At 30.0% G+C, this 13637-nt stretch overlaps 1 protein-coding gene across 2 annotated transcripts in view; it reads right to left on the bottom strand.

The window, feature by feature from the left end:
* Positions 1-5386, bottom strand: part of LOC100198021 (PGA biosynthesis protein CapA) — a 61257-nt gene extending 55871 nt beyond the window's left edge. Inside the window, exon 1 of one of the 2 annotated variants that reach the window (XR_010636841.1) lies at positions 5278-5378. Coding sequence is in view for 1 of the 2 variants with exons in the window: in XM_065791744.1 (XP_065647816.1) it covers positions 5278-5284 (7 nt within the window). In the remaining variant the exon portion in view is untranslated. Of the gene's footprint in view, positions 1-5277 lie in introns of both variants that reach the window. The other variant, XM_065791744.1, reaches the window with a different exon arrangement.
* Between the last annotated feature and the right edge of the window lie 8251 nt (positions 5387-13637).

Here is a 13637-nt window from a genome sequence, read left to right as displayed (position 1 = left end):
AATCTTGTCTCTAGTCTTGTTTCTGTTTATTTTTTTTGTTTTGTTTTGTCCTTTTTTTTTGTTTTTTTTGTTTTTGTTTGTTTGTTTTTTCTTCTTTATTGTTGGTCTTTTTAGTAAGTAAAATAAACTTAAGCGTTAATAAAAAAAAATAATTTATAGCATATGTAACTTTTACGGTTTTTATTAGCATTGTAATTTACGGTATATTTATTACGGGGCTTAGTGATAAGGCAACTATAGTCTTCTTTTTGCCCCTGTCATATATTGTTTTTTATTCATGAACATTGTTATTGTAAATACTATTAACGACGAAATATATATAATTATTATATATATATATATATATATATATATATATATATATATATATATATATATATATATATATATATATATATATATATATATATATATATATATATATATAAATTAGTAAAAAACACTTATCTAACTTTTATCTTCGACTTGAAGATAAAAGTTAGATAAGTGTTTTTTACTAATTTATTATTGCTCTGTTCTTTAAGAACATTGAGCACTCTATTTGTAAAATACACTAACATAATTTACATATATATATATATATATATATATATATATATATATATATATATATATATATATATATATATATATATATATATATATACATATACATAAAAAACAAAAAAACAAAAAAATTTTTTGTTTTGTTTTTAATTTTAAAATTAAAAAAACTTATACCAGTTATTTTGAAATTTATTATAATCTCAACAATTAATACAAAATTTTAAATAATTGTCTAAAAAATAATTTAAATTATTTTTTATACAGGTTACTGAACGAACCTTACTAACATACAGAATGTTTAGTAAGGTTGGTTCAGTAACACTGCCCAGAATAAATTCTTGTCTTTGACTTCAAATTATTCTGCATCACATATTTAATTTTCGAGATCTAAATTATGGGAAATAAAAACTAGTTTTAATACTTTTTTATTTGATAATCAAGGGCCGAATTTACCCTGGTGGGGCTTCTATGCCATGTTGATTTGGAAGTCCATTCCCCCACAAAAGTCCTGGGCTATGAATTCAAAAAATTTTCGAAATCAAAATTTTAAGAATTTTTTTTTGAAATAACCTAGCAAAGTTCCCCTTTTATTAAATTTTTTCGTTCGGGTAAGATTTTGTTCTTGATTATAGTGTCTACTATAAACAAGTCGTCAATATTGTTTGTTTGTTTGGTCTATTCCTGATCAATAAAATTTATAAGTTATTGACAAAGAGCAGCAAATCATTCTGCAATCAAAATAAAGTTTTTAGATTTCAGATAAAGTTAAGACGCTAAAAGCAAAAAAAGTTCAAATTTAAAATTGTTCAGGTTTTTCGAGTCCACTGTATTTTGGGTAGAAGCATTCCATGGTTTGACTACACGGTTAGTGAGGAAGTTGTTTCTTGCTGCACAGCTTCGTACAAGTTGTGCTTTCAGCTGTTTTGACCGCGTGGACGGTCTGAGACTGTACTTTAAAGACTCGGTGTTTGGTTGAAGGTGAGGGGCTGAGAAGTTAACTTTGTCAATTTTGCTGACGGTTTTAAATTGCTTGATAAGATCTCCTCTTTCTCGTTGTTCGGTTAGCTTTGTCAAGTTAATTCTTGATGGTCTCTGAATATAAGGCAAGTGTTTAAATTTGACAGTATGTTTTGTGGCTCGGTTTTGAACTTGTTTGAGTTTAGCTATGTCTTGAGCTGGAAATGGTGACTTGTACTTCAAATTCTATACGCGGGCAAACTTTTGAAGTATATACAGTATGCACCATAATGATGAACTTCGACCTCGAAAAGCTTTTTTGAGCTAGCCAAGCATTCGGTTGCCAGCTGATGCTGCCACGAAAACTTTTTTTTAACCTTCAGGTTGTTAATCATACAACACCTAAGTCTTGTTCAAATGTTGTGCATGATAGCTGATGCAGTTGGCATGCCAAGTTATTCATAGTGTAAAATACAAGTCAAATTTTTATCTTTAGTTTTTTGTACTCCTAATTTTGTGAGGACCCCTGTACCACACCCGGCTTTTGTCTAAACTCGAACTTGTATTTAAAATCAAAATCTATTTTGCTTTTAATTGTGGATTAAAGATTGGCTAATAAATGATTTATTAACTGCCGTACTTGTTGATGGAAGCAATAAGATTTAACTAGCAGTATTAAACAGAGTTGAAGCATGTTAACAACATAGTAACATGAATAACAACACAACAAGGTCGAAATACCAATTTAAGAATAACAAAATTGAATCTTCAAAATCTTCATAGTGGCTGTCCATTAATTATGTCAAGATTTTTTGGCAATTTTTACCTCCCATTCCAAGTAACATTCCCAGGCAAGAAATGTTCAAAAGACGTCTTAAGGACGTCCTACGGACTTGTGACGTCCGTAAGACGTCGTATAGACGTCCCACGGACGTCTGTGCCCGCTGGGTTGTTAGCGTCAACTTTTCTTGACTTCCCCATTTCCCCTTGTCAACAATCGTCCAAAATTTTTAGACTTCTTCACCTTATTTCTTTAAAATAACTAATGGACATACCTTAACTATGTTTAAAATTTAATACAATAGTATTATAAAAGTGTAACTATACAAAACAAAATTTTTCTTATATTTCGTTGTGTTTTTTTTAACATTGATGTGTAAATGGTTATAGCTAATATGTAGGGTAATACACATTATATTAAACAAAAAAAGCATGTATATTTAAAAGTTTATTTGAGATGGAACTGTTTCAAGGTTCATTAACATTTAAAATTTAAAGAATATTAAAAAAAAAAACCCAATAAACATGTTTTTTTTATGCTTTGTTTTTTTAGCAAAAAAAAACGTGAATATTTTAAAAAAAACGCGTTGGTTTTTTTGAGCCACAAACTCTAGGTACATCATGCTAATCGTTTTTTTTTTTTATCTTTTATTCGATTTGAGGAAGTCAATATAAGTTTTTATCTGTAAAAATTCATAAGTGCTTTAAGAATTTTCTTTTTGTAATTTATTTAACATTTATAAAAAAATCTGGTATATTGAGTTTTATCTACGTTTATCGTGAGTTTGTTATCTCTGAAACAATTATTTACTTTTATCAGCTTTCAGCTTTATGTTTAAATTTGCAGGTATAAAACAGATGTTGTTTTTACATATAAACGACTTCTGTATTGTATCTGCAAAATTAGAAATAGGAGAGGGACGAGAATTAAACATTGTGGAGTTATAATGTAAACATTGTGGAGTTATAATGTAACCCAAGAGTCAATATGTTAATACAATAAGGTCAAAAAAAATTTATTTAAAATTTTTTTTGTTTATGGCACATTTTTATTGTATTTTCCTAATTCATACTTTAAAAATTAACTATAAAATTTAGTAGAACCGTGGTTTGTCCAACGTTAAAAATGTATTTTTGCTTATGAATTTGTTTTATTTAGAAATTGTTTAAAAGTTTAACATTGAGGAAGGCTTAAGCGACTCATTGTTTTGTGGCAATAACTTCTTAATCTAGAGACTAGTTTTTTATTACAATTATTATTTTGATATCTCTCTCATTGTTTAATCAAATTTCTTGTGATTCATAACTGTGTTAATGGGCATTAAACTAAAAATGGTTAAATATTTTTTTAGGTTAAATATTCGCTATGCTTCTGCTTGACAAATGCAGGCTATTTTTTAAATGAAAATAATGTTATATACATAAGATGAGCTCTTAATTTGGAATGTTACCTCAGGGAAACATTATGCAATACGGAATATATTTGGTATAATGGTACTTAGCATATTACTTGCGTTCAATAGAGTCAACTAAATCTTTTGAGATTTGGTTGAATGAGTTAAAATTGCTCGTCATAAAAAAATTTCGAATTCCTTTTATTTATTCCCAGTATTATATGGAATTTGTACTGAACCTATATACTACATATATATAGTATATAGGTTCACTGCAAATTCCACATAATACTGGGACATTTTAGCGGATGTCTCAAATGGTCCACTAAATAACCGATGAGCAAAATTCCAATGAACCGCTCAAAATGCCTATGTTATTATGTAATTAATGACACTTGTCATACTATGTTGATGAAAATGCCATTTGTGACATCCGCTAAAATTGGCCAGCCAATAACTTTCCATCTTATAAATAGTTGATAGTAATTGGCTAGCCACTTTTTGCGGCTACCACTAATGGTCCACTATGAATAACCGAATGATATTTTCCCCCCTATTTTTCCAGCATTAGGGTATAGCGGGGCTAGTTGAGCCTAGGAGCAAACTGGTCTATTAAAATAACTCAAAAATGACGCACCCATGACAAAACATCTAATGGATGAAAGTTAAGGAATTACAATGTTAACACGATGCGCAACAAAAGATTGTTAGGAAGCAATTGAGTAAAATACACATGGACACATTTTCTATTTTAAACCGAAAAAGCTTTGCTATTTTTCTCTTAAATGCTTATACATTTTTTTATCTGACATCTCTTAAGTGTTGATATTTTCACAATTTATCGGACTTACAATTAAAATTACCCGTTTTTTCTTAAGTCTTACTGTTCTCTTTAAAACCTAACTAATGAGTCACCTAGTCTAGTAATTGTATAAAATAATATTTTCATATTTTAAGACGCTTCCTTAAAATTTAATTTTTTCTATTCTCTTATTTACGTTAAGTGTATAAAACAAAAAATTTATAAAATATAAACACGCTTTCTGTTGGTGAAAGTCTTATTGATGATTTACTTAAGTTTCGTGCATATTCATTTACTTGTTGATTGCTATTGATCAACTTACCTTGCTGGGGCTGCTTGAGCAGTTCCGCTAACTTCAGACAATACCTTTTTAAGAAAATCAAAAACATCCTTTTTCTTAACAAATTTTTAACAGGTTAAAATACCTTTCAAATAGTGATAAAACTATGTCAATCCGACGTGTCCAAAAGTTCTAAGAATATAAAGTGTCTTGAAATGATTTTTGACAGTTATTTATGAAGTAACGAGCACTAAGTGTGTGTGGGAGGAGGGAGGGTAGAGGAGGGTTAGGAAAAAGTCTGAAAGAACATTTTATGGACCATTATGTTAAAAGAATTTCTTATTCGTTAAAAAGCAGTAAATTGAATAAAGATATTATGTTTACATAGGTTAAATACTTGATATTTATTTATAGTTGTCGTTATATTTGGGTAGCTTCGTCCGGTAGCAGTCCTGGTAATGCCAAATTTAACAACAATTTTCAAATAATCTAAAAATATATGTACATGTATTACTTACATTTCATTTTTGATTTAGAAGGAATTGAGTTTTTAAATAATTTTCTTATTTTTTAAAAGAAATTATTCTATATTTTTCTCGGTTACTTTATCGTATTTTAACTTTTTGCCAGCACAATGTTGTATAAAGCTTAAACAAAAATAAAAGTTAGATAGTTTCCGGGGGTATAAGAGTAAGAAACAAAAAAAAAACGAATTGATGCAGCAAAAATGTATTGTAGTTTTGATTTTGGAGTTTAGAGTTGAATAAAAACTTGAATCGAAACAACGAGTAGTGGGTCAAAAAGATCGGCAAGTTAAAGATCGGTATATTTCCGAATGTGAGTATTTAAGAAACAAAAAAATTTTCTGCAAAATTTTTAAACAATGTTGTCCATCGATATTTACAGTCCATCGGTCTCAAAATAAGAGTGATCTTAAAAGATTTTTATTTTGTTAGTGATCATGCTAGCCCAATAAACTAATTAATAATCAAGGTTTATGGAAAACTTGCCAGCAATTTTTAATTTGTAAATCTCGTAGCTATTTGTTTTCCGCAACAACTAGTATGTGTCTATCCTTTAACTTTAGAATTTTTTATAACATTTCTTTTATACTTTGAGGAACACGTTTTTTTTTTTTCGACTCACCATTACTTTGAGTTTTACTTGAACACATTTTTAAAGCTAAAATTACTTTTTGCACAAAATAGTTGACTAAAAGACACAAATATGACATTAATGGCGCTGTTGCTGATTAAACCAATCAGAACAAAGCAAATTTAAAACGTCAAGCTCAGTCATAAAACTACTTCTGCCGGCTAGTAGTGCATGCAAAAACCTCATAGGTCTCTGAGTAATGTTGTTTATGCAACGAACGTCTTTTACAGGTATTATTTGAAGAGGAAGGAATGTATTGACTTTACGTGAATTTACCCAGAATACGCATCTCTCTTTAAGGAACCATTTTCAGCAAAAAAAACATTTTGGAAAAAAATATGGCTTGAGAGATTTTTGAATTGACCGATTCAGTTGTATTATTGATTAAGCGGGTGTTTTTGCAATAAGTTTATTTGTTTTTTTTATTTATTTATATTCTTGTTGTTTAAAAATAATTTTGTATAATTTAGCTATGGTTATTTTTATGTAACTCTTAAGTGGGTTTTAATTTTTTTTTTTTTCTTTATGTATATTTTAGATTGTTAGTAAGGGGTCGTCCATGAAGTACGTAAGCTTTTTTTTTGTCAACCTCCCCCCCCCCCCCCCCCGCAGCTTGTAATACGCTTTTTTGAGTACTCTCCTCCTCCTGCATACGCTTTTAAACTTTTTATCTAACATTTCATGATACTTTTTTTTAGTTTAGTGTCTCCTTTCTTTTATAATTGACCCATTGCTCTCCCATCTTATATACGCCATTTGCAGACCCCCTCGTCCCCTCCGAGTGTACGTACTTTATGGACGATCCCTAACTATTTGGTTTCTAGGTTCAAAAAACCGTATAATTAGAAAGAGCATTATTTCAGTATTTTAAAGGTGAAAAAATTATTAATTATTAACGTCTATGACCTTTGATATATTCAAAATCTAGGCTTTTTTTAAAGAAAATTTTAATTTTTTATTGAAAATTTTCATTTTTTGAAATATTTTTACTATTTTATATACTTTATATACACTATTCAATATTTCTTTATATCATAATATACATTCAAACATTATTAATGTTTAAATGTTTATCATGATACGCCCTCCCACAACTACCCGGGTGTATAGCGGAACTCAAGTCAAAAAAAGGTAAATATTTTAGGTGAGTTAGTAGGGTGTCTGGGCAAGCTTTTTTTTCATGAAATTTGGCAGGTAGTAAGAAAAAAGTTTTTTTGGCTGAGTATGTCTCAGCTTTTCTTCAATACATACCTGATGCACAAACAACAAGGAAGTTTTAAACAATAATAAATTCATTATAAACAAAATTTTACAAAAAAGATTTCCATGCAGAATTAAAGTTAAACTATTCTAGTACTCAAAAAAAAAATTATGTTGATACAAATTTCTGAAAAATAACACAGCAAAATATGTTCATACCATGTCATTCTTAAAATTACTCAAAAAACGTAGCACAAAATTTGCACAAAGAAAACGGTTCCGTTAAGGTCGGAATTATGCGTACCCAGTATGGAATGATTGGGATGTTATTTATTTAATTTTGTCATTAAATATTAGCTTTTACAATGTTTTTACCACATAAAATTATAACATTAAAGTTTCGACCGGAGCTGGCAGAAGACATGGTCTAATCATCCAGCCCCGTTAATGTAACTAAAAAATTCAGCCGATAAAAATAAAAAAGGAAAAAAAGAAACTTAAGAGAGAACTGATTTAACAATCAATTTACTATTTGCAGAAAGAAAAAAAAAATAATAATAATTTCTTCTTATTGTTATTATTTTTTTAATTCTCTATTCTACTTTTATTTTTATTATACACGCACACACACACACACACACACACACACACACACACACACACACACACACACACACACACACACACACACATATATACACACAAATATATGTCCGTTCATCAATACATACAAAACCAAATAAATCTGTTTTATATTCCATCTACAAATTGCGTAAAATATAATAAATACTGCATGTACAAATTGCGTTATAATTGTAAAATAGAATAATATCAAACAAGTTTTAAGTACCATACATTGTAATTAAGATGTCGCGTCAATTTATAAGACATTAATTAAGTTTATCAAAATATTTTAATAAAAGGATAGTAATTAACCATGAGCGAGACTAGGTTAGTTCAAACCGAGACGAGACCGAAACGAGAAGTTAGTACTTCTCGTGAGACCGAGAACGAGACGAGACGAGAAATTTAACAATTTTTGAAAACAAATTTATTAAAATCCAAGTTAAAAAAAAAAATGTAAACATGGTTTTGACAAATAGACACAAATGACATTTGTCAAATGTAAACAACTTTTTCAAATATTAATTCAGAATTTTTTTGCCAAACTTTTCCAACAATGTTTTCTCTGATTAAGATGATTTGTTCTACTTTTTCTGGGTGTAAGTTGTGTCTGGATGATCGGACGACATTTTTACCTGAGCTAAAATCTCTATCTGATTAAGTTGAACTTGCTGGAATAGCTAAAATTTGTCTAGCTAATGAAGAGAGTTTTGGCAATGTATTTGAATGCAATTTCCACCAATCAAAAATCGGAAAGTCTTCTTTGGCATCATGGAAATATTCATACTGGCACATTTCGCTCAAAATAGGATTTAGTTGATGTTGGCTCTTGTGTTTCAAGTCTGACGTTTAACTTGCGCTTCAGTTTTGAATTAGAGGACAAATATGCTGAAAGGACTCTGGCAACAGGTTGGCACTCAACATTATCCTTAACCTGTGAGGCTAACCATTCTTTTGTTGTTTGAAATTTTTTGAAGAGCTTCAAGTCCCTTTAAAGCAGGATTTAAGTAGTTTGCTGCAGCACTCAATAAGTTTCCAGTGTGACAAAAAGGAAATCTTTTCTCAATGCAGCTTTTCAAGTTTTTTGCATACAAGACACCTTAGCCATTTTTTCCATCCGTCTCAATAAGTTGATCAATTTTGTCATGGATTAAATAAAGAGAATCGGCGACAGTGTTAATTGTTGGAATAGACTCAGCCGACCACGTTTCTGTAGCTTCTTTAAGTGGTGCCAAAATTTCTACTGCTCCCTCGATTGATTTCCACTGCAATGCACTGATGGTCTTTGAAGACAAAATATCTTCATTTGCACATAAGCTGATAATTGCACTCTTAAGATGTAGGACAGAAGCCACGCAACCCACTATTCCATTTTGTGTCAACAGATTGGCGTAACTGTCTGATATTGATTCCTTGAGCGTCTGATTCTGATTCAAGCAACTCAGCTGCAACTGTTTACTGGTGAGTTAAAGAAGTCAAATCTTTGCAGGTTTGCAACGCATTATCCATTCCAATTGACAATTTGACTGCAAGTTTCATGTTTTTTGCCAGGTCGTTCACGCAGTACATTGGCAAATCAGCAGGCAAATTTAGCTCTTCTAAGAAAGAATCCAGCTTTCCTTCAATTAAGATACCTGTGCGTCTGCCTGGGAACTGTTGGACATGGGGTGTCCAGTGATGTAGTCTCCAATTTTCGTCAATAGCATGAAAAGTCCAAGAGATGTAGCTGTCCTGAGCTCTAGAAGTCCGAAGGTCAAAAGTAAATGCAGCACTTTTTAGATATGGCGTAATCTCCGTTATTAAGCTCTTCATTACAGCTTGAACTTCTCTTGACCGAATTGAAAGCTTTCTTGAATATGTTGTTCTGCGATGAAGGCTTAGTTTAGGGTTTGCAATGTCAACAATTTCTTGAAACCTCTTCCTTCGACTGCTGAAAAGGATGCCAGATCAATGCAAAAGTAATCCAGCATTGCAGAGTCAAACTGTTTTTGAATGGAATTGTCTTTGTCATATTTGGACTTTGTTTCAAGCTTTTCGACCATGGTTCGTTGTTTTTTCTAGGAGGAGGAAGAAGAGAGTCGTCAGTTTTTTCAGAATACTCAACGTAATCTTGGCTGTGTTTTTTTTCGAGGTGACGATGAAGTCCGCTTGTGTTTCCATCTTTTGTTTTCAAAGACTTTTAGCACGCCTTGCATTCAGCACCGTCACTTGTTTTTTGAAAATATCTCCAGATTTTGTTTTTTCTTGGTGACATTTTTGATCGTTGAAATGAGGCAAGAATATTTCTTTTCAATATGAACAATATGTGTCAAGTTGAATTCCACTGGTAAACTAATGAAATTAAGTCGAAAGTGCACCGTTTTATACAAAAAGTTTTTGTATTTAAAATCTAATTAAAAATATTTAAAATCTAATCAAAATTTTTTAATTAGATTTAAAAAAAAAATCTAATTAAAAATTTAATTTGTTTTTGTCAAAAACAAATTAAATTTTTAATTAGATTTATTAAAATCACGGAGTCAAAATATTAATGAATTAAAAAAACAAATTATTAAGCATTTTGTAAATTATAATAATTTTTAATTTGGAAAATAATATAATATTTTAGTCTCGTTCTACTTCTCGCGAGAATTTTCTATTTCTTGTTTCTCACGAGAAGTCCCATTTCTCAGGAAAAACGAGAACGAGACGAGATCTCGCTCATGGTTAATAGTAATTGCTTTGTATCAAAATCGAATGAGTGTTGTTTTGTTGCACGTTTAAAATTTTGAGTTGAAGTTAAAGTTTTTATATTACTTGATAAAAGCAAGTTCCATAACCGCGTTCCTCGGCAAGATATCGAAAAATCAGCTTGTTTTGATAATGTTTTTGGTATTGATAAAGTTTGGAAAATGTTTGGTAGCATACCATTTTTAAACTTAAACATAAAAATAAGTATATTAAGAATATTTATTTCATAGACATTAGGCACTCCAACTTCTCTGTAGTGGTCTGGCACTAGCGTATTTATTTGCATTTAATATCAAGCGACTTGCTCGTTTTTGTATTTTGTAAATCGTACTTAACGTTGAAGGGTAAGTACTTGCCTATATAACGTAACAGTAGCTGGTGTAGCTATCAATAAATGCAAAATAAATATTTTTTAAACAACTTGTCTTCAGGAGATCTTTTGTTTTATACATAATACCAATAATTTTAAAATTTTATTTTCTATTACTTTGATATGATTACTCCAGCTAATATGTTCATTAGGCCTAAAAACTTGATTGAGTATTCTCGTTTAAGTTTAGTTTTTTCAATTAGTAAATTAGGTAGTTTTAAGGGGAGGGTTTCAGATTTTGATAATTTTGTAAAAAGAATATGTTTTCTTTTTTTGACATTTAGAGAGAGTTTGTTAGCCTTAAACCATTCATTCAGGTTCTCAAGTTCTTGATTAACAGTGTTAAATAATAGGCTAATGTTTGTGTGGCTAAAGAATACTTGCGTATCATCAGCAAAAAGGTCAAAGTTAAGTATGTTAAAAGATAAGTAGATATCGTTAATGTAAACGAAGAATAACAATGGACCAAGAATTGATCCTTGTGGGACCCCACAAGTAATGTTTTCAAGTCGTGTTACAGTGTTGCTATATGATAAAGCTTGTTTCCGATTAATGAGGTAAGAGTGAAAACATTTTAAATTGTTATTTTTTATTCCATAATTATACAGTTTATAAAGAAGAATCTCGTGGTCAAGCTTTAATATTTTTGAAATGCATGGTAAAATAGAAATAGGCCTGTAGTTAGAAGCAATAGAATCATCACCGCTTTTAAATATAGGAACAACTTTTGCTAGTTTAGCTGATCAGGGAATACCCCATTTTTTAAAGACAGATTACAGATTTGCAGAAGGGGATATTCAATAATATCGTAGACAATTTTTACAACGTTCACGCTAATGTCATCTAGTCCTGGGCTTTTGTTTTGTTGTAAGATGTTAAATTTATTTTTAAGCTCATCCGGAGTTATATCAAGCTCATTCATGACTGAGTCTTTTTTTTTCTAAATACGATTTATAACATTTTTTTCCAGGAGTTATTTTATTAGCTTGTTTTTCCCCAATTTTTATAAAATAATTATTAAATCTCTCTGCAATATCTATTGCCTTATTGGCTACTGTATCATTCTCATCTGTTTTTTAAGCATTGCGGGAACATTTTGGTGGCATCTTTTTTTTTCCCTATTACCTCTTTAATTACACCCCATATTTTTTTGGTGTTACCGTAATAATTTTCTAATAAACTGCAATAATATTTTTTTTAAATGCTTTTTTAAATTTTCCAAATAGAGTTTTGTATTGTTTATATATTTTTTTGTTTTTATAAGTCTTTTTTTTCAAAAAATTTTCATAAAGTCTTTTTTTTTTGAAGATTTAATAAGACCTTTTGTCATCGAAGGACTTTTAAGGTTTTTGAGTTTAGTTAACTGTTCAAATGTTTTTAAACTCACTTTTACAAACTTGTAAAAGTGAGTTTAAAAACATCGTAAGCTGTGTTAGTATCTTTGCATTGAACAACCTGATCCGAGTTTTCCATTGATAAGTTGCTTCGGAACTTTGTTACGTTTTTTTAGTTTAATTGCCTTTTTGTTATAATCATTGTTTTGTTTTCTTTTTTGTTGCTGAAATTGTCAAGTAAAAGAAATATTGGAAAATGGTCACTTATGTCAGATTTTATTACTCTGTTTTAAATGCTACATTTTATAGCATTATTTGTAAATATGTTATCGATTAAGGTAGCGGTTTAGGGAGTTACTCGAGTTGGTTTACTTATTAAGGGTACAACGCCGTGCTGTTAAAGATTATTTAAAAAGCATTTGACATTGCTATTAGTTTTTATTTTTAAAAGATCCAAGTTAGTATCTCCCATTATGTATAAGTGCTGTGTTGTAGGTATTTTCAATAACGACAAAGATTATCCAGAGAGTTATAAAATACATAGTAACGTTACATCTGGAAAATTAAGTTTCCACAAACTGCCTGTAAATGAAAAAGCAAAGAAATCATGGATTCATGTTGTTTCTAAAAAACAAAAACGTTTTAATGTACCAGAACATTTTAGTATGCTCCAATCATTTTGACGATGGTCTTTCCATTTATGAAAATCCTAATCCGACACTTTTTTGACATACACTATGAATGTTCAATCTACTCTTGAAAAATAAAATCAAGGCCTTCTTCAAAAAATCAAAACAAGATCTCTTGTAAAACCGATTTCTACAAAAGTTTTCAAGTTCCCTAACTTGGTGACAATTACAGCTGAAGATTTTATCAGATCTTACGATTATTTCTTCGGATGAAGAAAGTGGTAAAGATCTTGTCTAACATGAAATCAGTCAATAAGATAATGGTCACACATTTACAGCAGAATTGTTAAACTACATCTCCACCCCTCCAAAAGAAAAAGACACCAAAAGTTCAATTTTATTTGAGATCAAAGCAGGTTATAGAGACAAAAAAGATACAGAGTTTACACCATTACCAACGTAAACTGTTTTACAGTTTTTAAATATTGTTAGGAATTCAGATGCATCAACTTTTACAGGTTTACAAAATGAAAAATTTTTCAAAGTGTTTTTAATCATGTCTGGGAAGTAAATAAAAAAACCAACCGACTACAAAAAACTCTGTCTAGTTTTGAAACAGTCGAGCAATTAATCCTATCACAACATTATGATATTGCCAAAAACTTATTTCCTATGATAAAGAGTGGACCAAAAAGTAAAATCTCACTGGAATTCACTGGAGTTTCTATTAGTTATGATAACGATTTGTATATCTGCTGGAACTTTTTCTCAAATTATTATTACATGGGTTATATTATTATCTAAAGAGTTGGAGAGCTTGATCTTCTGGTCTTCCC

The sequence above is a fragment of the Hydra vulgaris genome, chromosome 02 (genome assembly GCF_038396675.1).
Source record: "Hydra vulgaris chromosome 02, alternate assembly HydraT2T_AEP".
NCBI lineage: Eukaryota > Metazoa > Cnidaria > Hydrozoa > Anthoathecata > Hydridae > Hydra > Hydra vulgaris.
Note: the sequence above shows the minus strand (reverse complement) of the source record. Positions and strands in the feature narration are given on the sequence as shown.